This window comes from Leptomonas pyrrhocoris (assembly GCF_001293395.1).
Source record: "Leptomonas pyrrhocoris isolate H10 chromosome Unknown, whole genome shotgun sequence".
In the NCBI taxonomy this organism is placed as follows: domain Eukaryota; phylum Euglenozoa; class Kinetoplastea; order Trypanosomatida; family Trypanosomatidae; genus Leptomonas; species Leptomonas pyrrhocoris.
The window spans coordinates 431,444-447,415 of record NW_015438362.1 but is presented as its reverse complement, the minus strand read 5'-3'; the positions used below and the strand labels follow the sequence as shown (position 1 = coordinate 447,415).

Genomic DNA, 15,972 nt, shown 5'->3' with positions numbered 1-15,972 from the left:
ACTGTGTATTGTAAATAAAGTTATACTGTCGTCGTCGTCTCAACGGCTCCTGCAACGTTCCACCGCAGCGGCACACAGGCACACACACACAAACGCACCCACGCACAGCCATTCGCACGGCGCCACGCGCCACGCTTCTCGAGGTCATACGGTCCTGGCACGGCACGGATGCGGGAGGGGGCGAGCGCGTGGCACCGCACCACCTCACCAGCCGCTGCGAGGAATTTGACAAAGACCACTTGAGTCCCGCACACACCAGCGCGCACGCACAGCGGCACGGCACCTGTCTGTGCATCTGCGTCGTCAAACACGTCTGGGCACCCGTAGGTCCGCACAAGAGATCGAGAGTAATATACTCCGGGCGGGATTGTTCGTGGGAGCCGGTTCGCTGTCAACGTCGCGCTGCGCACATACATACACTCGCACACCGACGCAGATGGCCGACCTGTGCGGCACCACAGTGCGGCTGCAACACCAGCTTCTTCAGTCCGTCTCGCCGCAGTTCCATCACGCAGGGGAATGAATGAATTGGAGTCCCCCCGTGTTCCTTTGTATGCGGCTGCTGCACCCCGTCTCCCCATTCCTCTTCCCTCCCAGCACAGCGCACACCCCAAGTAACCATTCACACCGTGATGCAGCCACGCCCACCACAGTGCGCCGCACTGCAACCACCGCCACCACACAACAGCCGAGACTCAGAGAATGGATTAACTCATGCATCATCATCGAAAATAGAGCTCTCACCAACTGTGTATTGTAAATAAAGTTATACTGTCGTCGTCGTCTCAACGGCTCCTGCAACGTTCCACCGCAGCGGCACACAGGCACACACACACAAACGCACCCACGCACAGCCATTCGCACGGCGCCACGCGCCACGCTTCTCGAGGTCATACGGTCCTGGCACGGCACGGATGCGGGAGGGGGCGAGCGCGTGGCACCGCACCACCTCACCAGCCGCTGCGAGGAATTTGACAAAGACCACTTGAGTCCCGCACACACCAGCGCGCACGCACAGCGGCACGGCACCTGTCTGTGCATCTGCGTCGTCAAACACGTCTGGGCACCCGTAGGTCCGCACAAGAGATCGAGAGTAATATACTCCGGGCGGGATTGTTCGTGGGAGCCGGTTCGCTGTCAACGTCGCGCTGCGCACATACATACACTCGCACACCGACGCAGATGGCCGACCTGTGCGGCACCACAGTGCGGCTGCAACACCAGCTTCTTCAGTCCGTCTCGCCGCAGTTCCATCACGCAGGGGAATGAATGAATTGGAGTCCCCCCGTGTTCCTTTGTATGCGGCTGCTGCACCCCGTCTCCCCATTCCTCTTCCCTCCCAGCACAGCGCACACCCCAAGTAACCATTCACACCGTGATGCAGCCACGCCCACCACAGTGCGCCGCACTGCAACCACCGCCACCACACAACAGCCGAGACTCAGAGAATGGATTAACTCATGCATCATCATCGAAAATAGAGCTCTCACCAACTGTGTATTGTAAATAAAGTTATACTGTCGTCGTCGTCTCAACGGCTCCTGCAACGTTCCACCGCAGCGGCACACAGGCACACACACACAAACGCACCCACGCACAGCCATTCGCACGGCGCCACGCGCCACGCTTCTCGAGGTCATACGGTCCTGGCACGGCACGGATGCGGGAGGGGGCGAGCGCGTGGCACCGCACCACCTCACCAGCCGCTGCGAGGAATTTGACAAAGACCACTTGAGTCCCGCACACACCAGCGCGCACGCACAGCGGCACGGCACCTGTCTGTGCATCTGCGTCGTCAAACACGTCTGGGCACCCGTAGGTCCGCACAAGAGATCGAGAGTAATATACTCCGGGCGGGATTGTTCGTGGGAGCCGGTTCGCTGTCAACGTCGCGCTGCGCACATACATACACTCGCACACCGACGCAGATGGCCGACCTGTGCGGCACCACAGTGCGGCTGCAACACCAGCTTCTTCAGTCCGTCTCGCCGCAGTTCCATCACGCAGGGGAATGAATGAATTGGAGTCCCCCCGTGTTCCTTTGTATGCGGCTGCTGCACCCCGTCTCCCCATTCCTCTTCCCTCCCAGCACAGCGCACACCCCAAGTAACCATTCACACCGTGATGCAGCCACGCCCACCACAGTGCGCCGCACTGCAACCACCGCCACCACACAACAGCCGAGACTCAGAGAATGGATTAACTCATGCATCATCATCGAAAATAGAGCTCTCACCAACTGTGTATTGTAAATAAAGTTATACTGTCGTCGTCGTCTCAACGGCTCCTGCAACGTTCCACCGCAGCGGCACACAGGCACACACACACAAACGCACCCACGCACAGCCATTCGCACGGCGCCACGCGCCACGCTTCTCGAGGTCATACGGTCCTGGCACGGCACGGATGCGGGAGGGGGCGAGCGCGTGGCACCGCACCACCTCACCAGCCGCTGCGAGGAATTTGACAAAGACCACTTGAGTCCCGCACACACCAGCGCGCACGCACAGCGGCACGGCACCTGTCTGTGCATCTGCGTCGTCAAACACGTCTGGGCACCCGTAGGTCCGCACAAGAGATCGAGAGTAATATACTCCGGGCGGGATTGTTCGTGGGAGCCGGTTCGCTGTCAACGTCGCGCTGCGCACATACATACACTCGCACACCGACGCAGATGGCCGACCTGTGCGGCACCACAGTGCGGCTGCAACACCAGCTTCTTCAGTCCGTCTCGCCGCAGTTCCATCACGCAGGGGAATGAATGAATTGGAGTCCCCCCGTGTTCCTTTGTATGCGGCTGCTGCATCCACGTGTGAGGAGTTGCACTGCGAATCCAGCCACACACACACACACATACCAGACAGTACTTCTCGAAGGGAGCAGTGACTCTCGCTTGCCTGAGTTCATCACAGAAGAGCACGAATGTGGCCCTTCTGTGTCCGATGGCGGTGCTTACAGCGTGAAGCTGCACTAAAGTCTGAACGCATAAACTAAGAAGAGAGAGTTAACGGAACTGGATGCTGAGGTGCAACCCCTGCATCGAACAGTTGTGTCTCTGCGTGTTCTTGATGTGAAGGAAAGAAGGCATAAAGAGCGGAAGAGGAATAGAAATTCGATTGCCACAGATGCGGCGGCAGAGCAGGGGAGAATGCACCGCTGTCAAACTGAAGGGATGAACACGTGAGAACGTGTTTAGTGAGACACACACAGCGTAGTCAGATGTTTGAACTCACCCATGGGTTTCCTCTTAAATGTAATTATCAGCGTAAAAAAATAAAAGAATGCAACGTGAACAGATCAACGAATGAGATGGGTGTTTGTTTTCTGCTTAATTACAACGAAATCAATGGCAGCGGCGGAGATTCTGTGTGAAACCGTACCAGCTGACCCGTCCACAGGAAACCATAAAAACTAAAAACTATGCGCAGGGAAAGGAAGACTTTGCGCTTCATCCTCTTCACGGTAGATTCACTGCTGTGACGAGCTCCGGCGGCAAGTGTCCATACGATCCCATGCCCACTAGACTCACATGACCTGTGCCACGTATGGTGATGGTGGTCACGCTGCAGTGCGGCAGCGAGGTGCGCAGCCACGCCTCCGGGGGCAGCTGCAGGGCACGCATGGTGAGGTAGCGGATAACATTGCCGTGCCCCACGATAATCTCCACACTCGACTCATCACTCGTGGGACGATGGAAGTACCGCTCAAAGACCTCCTCCGCCGCCTTCATGTCCTCCACGGTCGCGTGAAATTCCCGTTTCGGCTCCACATCACACGGGAAGCGCTCCTGCAGCTGCGGATCCACGTCCAACGCGCGCTGCACCTCGGCTGGAAACGCTTCCAGGATGAGATCGGCTGTCTGCCGCGCACGCACCATGTTGGACACATGAACAAAGCGCGGCGCGCCGTCCACAAAGATACCACCGGCTCCGCGAACGGCGAGATCCGCTTGCATCATCCTCTGCAGAGCTGCCGATTCCTTCTCGGGGGCGTCGTCTTCCTTCTTCACTTTCTGGTACGCTGCACGTGCAGCCGTGTACACCGCAAGCAGCTGCTTTTTCTTCTCACTTTCCTCGAACAGCTTGCGCAGGTACACACCGGTGGCGCGTGCCTGCTTCTCACCTAGCGGAGTCAAGCGGCGAATGCTGTCATCTTCCGTCGCCTCATTCTCATACTGTCCGTGGCGAATCATGATGATCTGCCGTAGGTGCGCTGTGCTACGATCAGAGCGAATGCCACGCGCTCCGGGCCGGTCCCACTCGTCGACCCACGGTATGCCCCACGTCTTTACGTACTCCAACTCTTCTTTCGTCGGCGCCGGCACGTTATCGAAGATGTGGTTAATCTGCCCATCGGCTGAAATACTCGCCGACGGCCCAGAGGCGGACTCGCACAGCGCCACCGCCACGCCGCGGAAGAGCGGGGAGGCAACAAAGCCGAGGGCCAGGCTGCCACAAAAACGACGGAGAGTGAAGAACGACATGCGGGACGATTTGGAATGTTGAGACGCTCTTAACTGCAACCTGCAACACGTTGGCGAAAATAAAGAAAACCCTAAAATATTAAGATTGTAGAAATGAGAAAAAAAAATGAGATTTCCTCCGTTTAAATCGATAAATTGTGGGGGCCAAACACACACGCAAGAACACGTACGCGCAGAGGAAAAAAAAAGATGACCAAACAGAGTGAAAATGCGCAGCGTTGACTTTGGCGAGCTGCACGACGAAGGAGGCGATAGATCTATGCACAACTCTGTTGTAACAGGGAGGGCAAATCGTGACCGGTAAAGTGCTTTTTAAGGCGAACATACAAAACGGAAGAGGGGTTTGAATGCTCCAGCTTCCGTTAGCGAGCGACTGACCACCGACACTATTGTACAACCCTCTAAGGAAATAAGTGGTGACGGTTTTGGTAGTGAATAAAAAGTATGGGAGGGGGAAGAGATGAGAAGGATACGGATTTGACTGGGGAAGGAGCGGAGCGTGAAACCGGATGCAGACGGCTCTCTAATTCAAAGCGGAGCAATAACACTAATAAGAATATGAACTGCGTTCGACGATGGGAGTCGTTCGATATGCTGCTTTAGAGCTGAAAAGAATATATATCATTGTGCGCATGTCAACACCTTGTAGCCCATCGTGCAGCGTCCATGATTTCATGATTTATTATCATTAGTGCACTGTTGCTTTACGTAAAGAACCACCCTAAACGTGCTCAAGACGATGGCAAGTTAGCTCATTCTTTCGTTGAATATTTACTACTTGAGGAAGGAAGACTTTGCGCTTCGTCCTCTTCACGGTAGATTCGATGTTGTGACGAGCTCCGGCGGCAAGTGTCCATACGATCCCATGCCCACTAGACTCACATGACCTGTGCCACGTATGGTGATGGTGGTCACGCTGCAGTGCGGCAGCGAGGTGCGCAGCCACGCCTCCGGGGGCAGCTGCAGGGCACGCATGGTGAGGTAGCGGATAACATTAGCGTGCCCCACGATAATCTCCACACTCGACTCATCACTCGTGGGACGATGGAAGTACCGCTCAAAGACCTCCTCCGCCGCCTTCATGTTTTCCGCGGTGGCCACGTGCGAGCGCTTCGGCTCCACATCGCACGGGAAGCGCTCCCGCAACGCCGAGTCCACCTTCACGCTCTTTTTCAGCGCGGAAGGGAACGCCTCGAGAAGCAGATCGGCGGTCTGCTTCGCACGCGTCAGGTTTGACACGTACACCTGCCGCGGTGCGCCGTCAACGAAGATGCCACCGGCACTCCGGTACGCAACGCTGGCCGCCTCCATTCGCCTCATCGCGGCATCGACTGCGTCGTCCGGTACGTCATCCAGCTTTATCTGCTTGTACGCTAGACGTGCAGCACGGTAGGCGGCAGCAGCTTCCTTGCGCCGACCGCTTTCCTGGAAGAGCTTCTGCAGGTACACACCGGTGGCGCGGGCCTGCTTCACACCCAGCGGAGTTAGACAGCGAATACTGTCGTCGTCTTGAGTTTCGCTTTCGTACTGTCCGTGACGAATAAGAATAATCTGTCGCTGAATGGATGAGCTGCGATCGTCGCGGATGCCGCGCACGGCAGGTCGATCCCAGTCCTCCACCCACTTCACGCCCCAGGTTCGTACGTAATCGGAGTCCGACTTAGAGGTAAAGCGACTAAAGAAACTGCCGCTAGAGGTGCTGGGACTCGGTGTGCTGACGGACTCACAAAAGGCTACGCCCGCCCCTCGGATGAAAGGGGAGGCAGTGAAGCCGAAGGCAACACTGCAGCAGAAACGGCGAAGAGTGAAAGCCATTTGTGCGCTCTTGTGCGAGTAAGGAAGAAGTAGCTTCAAGATGTATTCGAGTCAGCGAGCAAAACGCCAAGAGTAATGGGGATTAGGTGTCTGAGCAGAAAACAGATAAAACAGCAGGGATCGCCTTCTGGTAGTACGATCTCAACCATTGTTTAGCTCCACACTGCTCAGTTGTGTCGAGCACTCACTGTTCCAAAATAAAAAATAAAAAAGGGAAATCCGTGTTTGGAGCAAATTCGAAGGAAGAAGGAGTGAGACACAGAGGGTGTCCAAACAGCAACAGCAGCTATAATACTTGTAAAAGTGACAATCCAAGCTTTCGGGCCATTCGTTGCCTAAGTAGGTAGGATTGACAAAGCTACTTACTAGACTCTGTCTACCTCGTAAGTCCATGGCGACGTGGGGCCAGCACTTTCTCCTGTGCTTCCACACGCACTGATAGCTTTCACGAATCTGATACCGCCGCGAAAGTAAGATAGGAGAGATGCAGCAGTTTCTTTTTCGTTTTTCTTTTTTAGCTCGGCGGCGGCACCGCACCACACAATCTCTCTGTCGCGTTACACCTCCTTCAGAATTGTCCCTTCCCGAGGGAGGGGTCTTCAAAGAGGTTCTAAAAGACAGATGACGAGGTCACGAGCCGAGATAGCATCCGGCAGTGGCAACGAGGGCAGATATCAAGCGATCAACTTCGGCAACCGAAGCAAAAATCAAGAGGTGGATTGTTCCTTTTTCGTTACGATCCACGGAGGTGCTGCAGTTTGATGGCAATGATGTGCAAATTACGCTACAGAACAAGAAAGGAAGAAGAAAGGAAAATGGAGAAACGACGATCCTAAAAGATAACGCATTCGAAAGTGGTGATGGTGAAATGCTTTCGGGAACCTACAGAACAAGAAATGGGGTTCTCCAACTAAATACTCCTCCTCACTATTCTCTTGATGATGTAGAACGAGCTCAAAGATACAAAAAGACTCTTTCATAGGGGCATCCAGTTGTGACAGAATTCACAGAACCGGCCACGATTTCAGTAAGGGTATTCTTTCTTTCTTTCGTGCCTCCTCAGCGGCTTAACCCATCCCCCCGCACTCACACACTCACTCACAGAAATGCGCAGAAAGATGTGTGTACATAAGAAATCCTGTGAAACGCACAGACGTTGGCACCGCAAAGGAAAGAACAACTCCCCCAGTACACTCTTCCTTTACAACGTCTACGAAAATCGTTGACTTCTGATACAACACGCACACACACACACACAAAACACAAAAAAAAACATACCAAAGACCACGCTCTTCCCATTTCTTATTTCCGGCTCTTTGCGATAACGTACTCGCCCGTGACATCCTGCTCAAACCAAAACGGCTGCCAGCGGTTGGCGTTCTCCGCGTCAAGAGTCTCGTCTTCCGAGTAGAGGGTGATCACCTCATCATCCCAATCGTCGCGCTGCCACTCGATCTTCACCCGCTTCCCCGCCGGTGGTGAAGGCGACTCCGACTCCTCTCCTCCGGCGACCGGCGTCTGCGAGCGCGACGGCGACGGGCCGCCCTGACTGGCCGAAAAGCCGCGTGGTTCACTCGGCGAGTTGTCGACCACGGTGCCGACGGCGTACACGTCTGTCATCCACAGCCGCACCTTCTGCCCCCGCGACAACTCCTGTACAGGGATGTGCGCAAACGCGTAGACGTGCGCGGCGGAGCGGGTAGGGTGGGCGGGCAGCTGGGCGATGTACGCGGCACCGAGGCCAGGGCCGAGGTACTGCCGCAGCAGCGCTCGCACGCCTTCCTCGTAGTCCTCGTCCGGGTCGCCGACGCCGTCGCGGCCCACACGCGCGTCGTGCGGCACGACGACGTCCCAGCTGCGCGCCACGGAAGGAGAAGCAGACGAGACCGATGGGCCGCCTCGTTCCTCTTCCGCCTTCACCGACGACTCCTTCTTCTCCTTTCCCTCCTCTTCTTCTTTGTGTTCTCTACCATTGTTGCCGACACCTTCCGCCGCTGCGGTGGAGTCAGCGGCAACCAACGGCGCCACTGCGCCCTCCGCCGCGTACGCCACCATAAACGTTCCACCCGACACGAGTCCGGCAATGTTGTACTTGTCGAGCAGGTGCACCTTGCACGGCTGCGCACGCGGCGCCGTGGCGTTGGTGCCGTTGTACACCTTTTGGTAGGAGTGCTTGCCCCACACATACAAATGGCCCTCGAGCGTGACGGCGGCACACAGAGTACCACGGCCCCCCACGACCATGCGGATCGACGTTGTCGGGATCTGCACAATCGTTGGCCGCAGCTGTCCATCCGAGTTGCTCAACTTGCCAAAAAAGTACACAATCGATCCGATGAGGGGATTCTCCTTCAGCACCAACGTGTGGTCGTCCCCGGCGGCGATGCCAACAAGCTTCTCGACCTGCTTGCGCGGCGGGAATTCCACCCGTGTCGGTTCCAGGCGAGGATCGATGTCCCCGTGGCCGAGTTTGCCAAAGAAGGGCTCGCCGCAGGTGTAGACGTCCGTCTCACTTCGGCACACCATGTGGCCCTTTCCAACTGACACCTCCACGATGGCCACGCGATGCCGCTCAAACCAGCGCACGAGCTGCGGCAACGGCACGTCCACCGAGATGAGCTTCAGTGTCTGCGGGTCCATCCGCTCGCCGTTGTCGTTGTGGCCGAGGTGGCCGTACTTCGCCTCACCCCACGAGTACACCTGCCCGCGGCGGTCGAGGGCAAAGGAGGCGCTGCCGTTGGCGTAGACGGCCTGAATGTGGGCGAGGCTCGTCAGCTGGGTAAAGCTCGGCGCGTAGCTACCACCTTTCGGAAGCGGCTTCACCATCTGACCGGGCAGGCCAAGCTGATGCGACGAGTTGTCGCCGGCCACGTAGACGCAGCCGGTGGAGGTGCAGACGAGGGTGTGCCGGGCCCCGCACGCAACGCTCACCACCATGCCTTCCATCACATCCTCCAGGAGTAGGTGAGTCAACGTCGTGGCGTAATTCGCAACGTGGTGACCAAGTTGGCCGTACTCATTGCTGCCCATTCCATAGAGGGCGATGATGCGCTGCTGGTGCGGTTGCTGCGGCCCCGCAGACGCCTCCGCTACATGATCTGCCTGGGTGAGACTCACAGCCGCGACAAGGTGCTTCGTCCCGCAAGCAATGTGGTGCACCTGCATGCGATGCGCTTTAATCTGCCGCAGCGCCTCCTGCACCGCGGCTGCGTCGGAGAGCAGCGATGAGGAGGAAGTCGATGCGGTGATCGCAGGTGAGGCAGGGCTGCTGCGATGGAGCACCGACAGCGAAGGGGGCAGGTAGGCAGGGTACCGCAGCGGTGGGCGATCGGGGTGCTCCGTCTGCTGCGGCTCCTGAAAGTTGTAGCTGCCCCAGAAGAACATCTCAGAGTACTTCTATGTGGTAATGTAATTTTTCTTTCCTCTTTCCTCTTGACCGACAGCTTTTGCCGGTCAGTCTGTGTACGTATTGATTGATGGCGAATCTTGGAGGTTACTTGATGAGGGTGAGAAGAACAGCTTTCAGAGGCTTCTATAGGGTGGATAGAAAGGATTAATTCGTACGCACCTTCTCATTCGACTGTTAACACGCGAGGGGAGGGCCGCGTAAATATATGGTAGTGCTCTTTGAGGGAGCGTGTTGAAGATGTGCGGAACACACACACATACACAAAAAGATGTTAACGAAAGGGAAGATACTCAAGATGAGGCGAGTTGTGAAAGGATCGGTAAGAGCATCGAGACACGGATGTGAAACAGTCACCACGGTGGAAGAAAGAAAGAGGGGAAACAAGACATCAACTTCCACTAAAAGATGACACTAACAAGCGCGACTTGGAGGGCACGCATCGAGCACTTTCACAACACTTTTCCGGCTACATTTCCTTTATCATTTGTAATCATGCCGCCATTGTAGATATTTGCTTTGACTGCGGCTTCACGTAAAAAGGAAAGAAAAAATAAGTTTCGAAAACAGCGTCGGCTAGAAAAGAAAAAGAATGAAGCTTATTTAGAAAAGGAGGGTTCGGCGCTGGTACACAGAGAACCGGCAGCGTTTTGCAGCGTTTCCTCTTTCCTTGGTCTCCTTGTCTCTCCTCGCAAACACTGCAAGGTAACACAGCACACAGCGACCAAAGGAAACAACTGAGAACAAAAGCTCGGAAGCAAAGCGATGCATCATGACAACGAAAGCGAATCCGCACGAAACAGAAAAAAGAGGGTGAACAGCCAAAAGCCATTTCACTGTATGAAGTTAGCAATAGTGATGAAAACCAAAAAGAAAATAAAAAGGATAAGCAATGAAAAGCATGCGCCTGAGGTAGAAACTCTGTGGTTGCGTCATAATGCTTGTCTTTGGGTGTGTGCGTGTTTTACGTCCCCCCCCCCCAAAAAAAAAAAGAAACCGATCTTCTATTAGATGCAAAAGAAATGAGGAGCACGTGAAGTAGCAATAAAAAAGGAAAATACGGTGGGGTGCCGTGTTGCCAAACACATGACAGACCCCACATCTGTCCTCTTTCCCATCACACGTTCCTCACCTCTTTTGCATCCAATAGAAGATTGGTTTCTCGGGAGACGTAAAACCCATGCACACACACAAAAAAAACAAGCGTTGCAACGCCATCACAGCACTCTATCCCATGCAGAGACTCTGCCGGCTTTGCTGCGAAGACGCAGACGCTGTTGGGGGAGTGCTCTGCTGCGGAGAAAGAAAGGAAGCGGTGATGATCCTTGCCACCGACCGAACATCATCATCGCTGCCATTCCACGGCACCTCCATGGCTGCCTCCTCGAGCGCGTTCCCGTTTCGTCGGCCCTGCAGGGAGTGCGGAAAGGCGGTGGCAGAAAATGTGTGAGGGAACTCCGCCTGTGCGACGCTGAGGAGGCGAGGCATGTCGCGGCTGAGGAGCCTTTCCTCTGCTTTCCCGTAGTCCCTACTTTTGTTAACGCTTGTGCAAGTGCGAATGACTCCGTGTGTCTGACGAGAGATCAGATAAAAGAGACCTACCGAAACCAGAAAAGAGAGCGCGACAGGTACAAATCTTGCGAGGTAATTTGATATTGTTTTTGAGCTGCAGCGTGCAACGGACAACAGTAAATACTCGAAAAGCAAAGAGTGAGAAGAAAGAGAAGCACTTAGGGCACAGCGAGAAAAAGACATATAGTCGTAAGCACACATACACGGAAAAAAAAGACGCTGCAGTCCAAACAGTGGGCAGTCTAAGCAGAAAACAAGCAAAAAAATAAGTAATGAGTTGGTTATATAAAAGTTGGGGTAATTGAATAATTCGTGATGGTTTGTAGTAAGTGGACTCTCTTCTCTTTGGGGATTGAATTGCGTAGCCGTCAAGCACCTTGGAAAAGAGTTTGGTGCGCAGTCAGTGTTAAAAAAAAAAAAGAGAGAAGAGAATCAAAAGGAAAGTAGCACTGTTGAAAGTAATACAAAGAACAAAAGTGAGCGTAATCGGGCGCTTTAAGTGGTTAGAGGATCTTGATAGACGTGTAGCAGCCTTGTATTTCCCTCTCGGTGTGTGTGTGTGTGTGTGTACGTGTGGGTTTTGAGATTTAGGTGCCCGCCAGTTATCAGCAAGACAAAGAGTTGCAGGAAGACAAGGGCACAGCGAGAGGCAAAGATCGTGAAAGAAAAGGAGTGAAACACAGTGAGGAAACGGTGAAGAAACACATTGATCAAACCGCCTTTATCCAGCGTCGCGGTCCGCCACACTGAAAAGGACCAGCAAGGCGAAAAGAAAAAGCGCTTGCGGTGTCAGTAGTAGGTAGAGAAGCAAACAGAGAGAGATCTTGTTATTCATTACTGTGCGACATTTTTTTTATGTTCTCAGTTTCAGCGTTTTTTTAGGGTAAATGCGAGAGGGCCGTGCTCACGCAGAGCTGTCATACTGGATTCACGGAAGGGGTACAATGAACAGCAAAAACACCAGCCGCAGCTGAAACATGCGAGAGGTGCGCACGTTAATGCAAAACTGAACGGAAGGCGGTCGCGTAGGCGGCGGTGACGGACTGACGCACCAGCACATCTGGAGCAAGTCCCGACGCCTGCGCCGACTTCGCCAACTCGGCGCTCTGCAATGCGGTGACCGCCACGATTCGCATTACTTCCTCCAACTGCGCCGCGTGCTCCCGCGCGCTCACGTACACGCCGGCGGTCGCGTTGCCCCCCGTCGCCTCTCCGTCGCAGCCGCAGTCGCGCTCGCCGCCGTAATGCGCGTCGGTCTCTAGAAGAACTTTCTGCGCACTCAATAAACACGGCAGTGTTTGCGTAGAGAAGTTCTTCACTGTAAAACTTGTGGAGAGGCCGACACCAAAGAAGATGCGCTCGTTGATGCGCACCGTGCCCGCGGAGGGGCCGCCACCGCGTTTCGTCTTCTTGGGTTGCGGCGCGGAAGCTTCAGTGCAGTCACTGCCCTTTTTCGATTGCGTTGAAGCAGACATCGCCGGCACATCTTTCAACTTCGCTTTCGTGCGCTTTTTGTTCTTCAAGTTTAGCAGCGACTTCGCCACCTCCAGCGAGCCAGTGAAGGCGTGCAGGATGATCGCTGGCGGGGTGTCCTCGGCCGGCAAGTCCTGAAGGAGTTGCAGGAGCAGTCCATAGTGCCGTACGCAATGCACGGAAACGGGTCGCTGATGGGCGGCGGCGATGCGGAGCTGTGCAACAAAAGCTTCTTTCTGTACTGCCTCGGGCGGGCCGCGCAGCTTGTCCAACCCGATTTCAGCCACGATGGCGCGAGGGAAAGTGCGCAGTCGACCCTCTAACTCCGCCAATATCTCTGCGAGGGACAGGGAGAGGTGCGCGGAGGCGTCGGCGGGGGCAGCACTGCAACAGCCGCCACCCGCTCCTCTTCTTTGCGCAGAGGGTGCCACCGGAGCCGACACCGGATTCGTCAACTTCGCTTCTGGGGTTTGAGGTGGAGAAGCGGGTACAAGCCACGGGTGCACGCCAAATCCAGGGATTTTGTGGACCCCGTTGGGCTTGATGATCGCCTTGGCCACCAGGTCCCAATCGAGCTGCGGGTGCGTTCCACAGAGCACGATGCTCATCACGCTCGATCGCCCGTCATCAAGAGCGCAGGAGGAGGCAGCGGCAGTGGCAGCCGTTTCCGCTGTCTCGCAGAGCGCTGCCTCGCGAAGATGACAATGGCTGTCGTAGAGAAAACTACATGCGGCTTTGGTGGCCATGGTGCGCTGCATCAGTTTTTTAAAAAAGGGAAAGAGGAGAAGATGCTGCCGGTAGTAACGCAATCTCGATGACCTCCTCTTTGCTGTTGTCGTGTCGAAGCTTGTCACCAGAGCGGTACATTATCGGGAGGGAAGTTCACGTGGCAGCAGCAAAAGAGGCAACGAAAGCAGAAGAACAGGAGCAAAGGAAAAGTTAGTGGATTCAACAAAAGCTGCGACGAAGCTGCGGACGACAAACAGCAAATACATCACCCTACCGACGTTCTGCGATATGCCGCAGGCGCAGAGGAACACGGCGACTGGCACCAGTGTTTATGTGACTGCTCCTCACTGTTCTTCAGAGCGATTTGGCTGTGTTTGCACGAGATGGAAAGAAGGAAAGGAAGGGCAGAAACAAGTGCAGGTGATATTTTGCCGACTCCTACTTCGGGCTCCTTCAGGGATGGGGAACAGTCACCGGCCCACTCAGTTTCCGCACGCGACACAGTCCTGTCAGAACTTGTTTGCTTGATGTTGTCGTTTCACACTCAACTTCAAATATAAACGCCGAAATATGAGAAAGAAAGGCAACAGTGCTTTGTCGCGACAGCACGGCGACAAACCTTGCGGAAATAAAAAAGAAACAAGAGAAAGTCCATTTGCTTCGTCTATTTTTTCAATAAATAAATTCAGACGATTCAATTCAAAGCATCACGAAACAACACGCTCTATGCCAAAAAAAAGTATGAAGGGAGAGAAGGACAAGAGGAGCACGCTGCAAGGAGATCAATAAAGGAAAGACGAACGACAACAGCCACAGAAAAGAGAGAGCGGAGAACCGAACCCGTCCCGGCTTCTCTCTCCCAAGAGGAGTTGAGTCACGCATGCTTTGCTTTCTCTCTGCCCCTCTTCCTCTCCCTCCCCCCCCCCCCTCAAACGTCGCCTCACATTCTACGACGACGCAGCCGGCTCTGCGCGCGGTTTTTTGTTCTCCGGCTGCGCGTTCGACAGGGAGTCGTCGCCCGTGCGCTTCTGCTTCTTGCGCACCGTAGCGTGCTGCACCGGCCCACCCGGCGTGTTGCTGCGGCTCCCCTGCGGAGGGAAGAGTGATACGGATAGACTATTACTGTGCTCATTCGTTGCCAGCGCCTGCCCACTGGCGGACATCGGCATGGAGAGGTAGGAGTGGTCTCCCACCTCGTCCCCGCTGGCGCCCGGCACGGCGGAGAGGAACGGGTGTTTGCCCTCCGTATCAATCGAGAAGAACTCCTGCGGGTTAGGGATCTGCTCCGCCTCAGCCGCGAATTGATGCTTGATCGCGTCTTGGATTTCTTGGAACTTGCCGCCCTTCATTTCCTGCGCCTCGGCCAGCACTTCCTTCAGCTCGGTGAGGAGGGCGTCGGAGAGGGTGCCGGCGGGGTACAGCGCCACCTCCGTCAGCGTCGCCTGCAGACGCTCCTCCGCCCCCTCAAAGTCGCCCTCCTTCATAAAGCAGTCCGCAATGCCATACAGCACCGCCACCACCCGACCGGCGGGCACCACCGTCAACTTGTCCGGCTCCTCCGCGGCGTCCTGCAGAGCGCGGTACTGCAGCAGCTCCGCCTCGTACTCCCGCAGCGCGGCGTCATAGTCTTCCTTCTCTACCGAGAGCTGGGCGAGTGCGTTGTGCACCTCCGCGAGGGCCAACTCCACCTCCACATCGTCCTCCCCGCGCTCCGCCTCCAGCTTTTGGTAGCAAACCCGGGCCACTTCTAAGTTCACGTAGCACGTCATGAGCGCGTCCTCGTCACGGGGCTGCAGCACGTCGTCCACGGTGGTCTGTCCTTGCAAGAGACGCAGCTGAGACAGGCCGTAGTCGAGGAAGTACTTGCCGCACTTGGCGGAGGTGGAGCCGTACTTGTTGGAGAAGTGGCGCACCACGCGGTACTGAACATCCAGCGCATCCTCGAAGCGGCCCTCGTTGTACGCCACGAGGCCGCGTTGGCGCTCCGCTTCCGCTGCCTCGTCGGTGGGAAATTGAAAGGCCGCGTCGTCGTCTTCCTCGTCTTCCTCGTCTTCTGCGCCTTCTTCGTCTTCGCTGCCGGCGTCTTCGCTATCTTTGCCACTGTCCTCCTCGCTACCGTGGTCCTCCGATGTACTAGCCTCCGCTGCCCTCTCCAACTCCGGCTCCGTGGTCGGTTGTACCTCCTCGACCGCCTCGGGCTTGTCGGCCAATGCATCAGAAGGCGCGCTCATTTTTCTCTTGTAGTTGTGAGTGCGCTGAAGTGTTGATCTATGGAAAGAAAAGCTTGTATTTGTTTGTGAATAGTTTTACGCGTATGTATGTTCACGGCTGATCCGCTGCGTGTTGCGGTCGATTTCTAGCCCAGGAACAGTAAATCAATAGAGTAGAATAGCAAGGGGGAAAAGGAAGAAATCGTTGTTGTTGTGTGCGTTGTAGGCGTTGTCCACACGGTTCATCCTCGCGGCGACGCAGGAAATTAAACTAAAGATGTTAA

At 55.4% G+C, this 15,972-nt stretch overlaps 6 protein-coding genes across 7 annotated transcripts; all 6 read right to left on the bottom strand.

Moving 5' to 3' along the window:
* Positions 1 to 3,457: 3,457 nt before the first annotated feature.
* ABB37_03810 (putative phosphoglycerate mutase family member 5) lies at positions 3,458 to 4,886 on the bottom strand (the record flags this gene model as incomplete). The annotated part of the gene is made up of 1 exon (XM_015801262.1): positions 3,458 to 4,886. The coding sequence occupies exon 1, from the start codon at positions 4,481 to 4,483 to the stop codon at positions 3,458 to 3,460; it is 1,026 nt and encodes a 341-aa protein (XP_015659882.1). The 5' UTR covers positions 4,484 to 4,886.
* A 407-nt stretch (positions 4,887 to 5,293) lies between these two features.
* ABB37_03809 (phosphoglycerate mutase-like protein) lies at positions 5,294 to 7,084 on the bottom strand (the record flags this gene model as incomplete). Of its 2 annotated transcripts, none has more annotated exons than XM_015801260.1 (1): positions 5,294 to 7,084. In XM_015801260.1, the coding sequence occupies exon 1, from the start codon at positions 6,296 to 6,298 to the stop codon at positions 5,294 to 5,296; it is 1,005 nt and encodes a 334-aa protein (XP_015659880.1). In that variant the 5' UTR covers positions 6,299 to 7,084. The 2 variants fall into 2 exon arrangements, with proteins under 2 accessions (XP_015659880.1, XP_015659881.1); XM_015801261.1 differs by having other exon boundaries at positions 5,294 to 6,487.
* Positions 7,085 to 7,600: 516 nt separating this feature from the next.
* On the bottom strand, positions 7,601 to 9,925 carry ABB37_03808 (hypothetical protein; the record flags this gene model as incomplete). The annotated part of the gene is made up of 1 exon (XM_015801259.1): positions 7,601 to 9,925. The coding sequence occupies exon 1, from the start codon at positions 9,680 to 9,682 to the stop codon at positions 7,601 to 7,603; it is 2,082 nt and encodes a 693-aa protein (XP_015659879.1). The 5' UTR covers positions 9,683 to 9,925.
* Positions 9,926 to 10,931: 1,006 nt separating this feature from the next.
* Positions 10,932 to 11,810, bottom strand: ABB37_03807 (hypothetical protein; the record flags this gene model as incomplete). Its single annotated transcript, XM_015801258.1, has 1 exon — positions 10,932 to 11,810. The coding sequence occupies exon 1, from the start codon at positions 11,475 to 11,477 to the stop codon at positions 10,932 to 10,934; it is 546 nt and encodes a 181-aa protein (XP_015659878.1). The 5' UTR covers positions 11,478 to 11,810.
* A 461-nt stretch (positions 11,811 to 12,271) lies between these two features.
* Positions 12,272 to 13,597, bottom strand: ABB37_03806 (hypothetical protein; the record flags this gene model as incomplete). The annotated part of the gene is made up of 1 exon (XM_015801257.1): positions 12,272 to 13,597. Exon 1 carries the CDS (start codon positions 13,505 to 13,507, stop codon positions 12,272 to 12,274), a length of 1,236 nt encoding a protein of 411 aa, XP_015659877.1. The 5' UTR covers positions 13,508 to 13,597.
* Positions 13,598 to 14,425: 828 nt separating this feature from the next.
* Positions 14,426 to 15,836, bottom strand: ABB37_03805 (hypothetical protein; the record flags this gene model as incomplete). Its single annotated transcript, XM_015801256.1, has 1 exon — positions 14,426 to 15,836. The coding sequence occupies exon 1, from the start codon at positions 15,707 to 15,709 to the stop codon at positions 14,426 to 14,428; it is 1,284 nt and encodes a 427-aa protein (XP_015659876.1). The 5' UTR covers positions 15,710 to 15,836.
* Between the last annotated feature and the right edge of the window lie 136 nt (positions 15,837 to 15,972).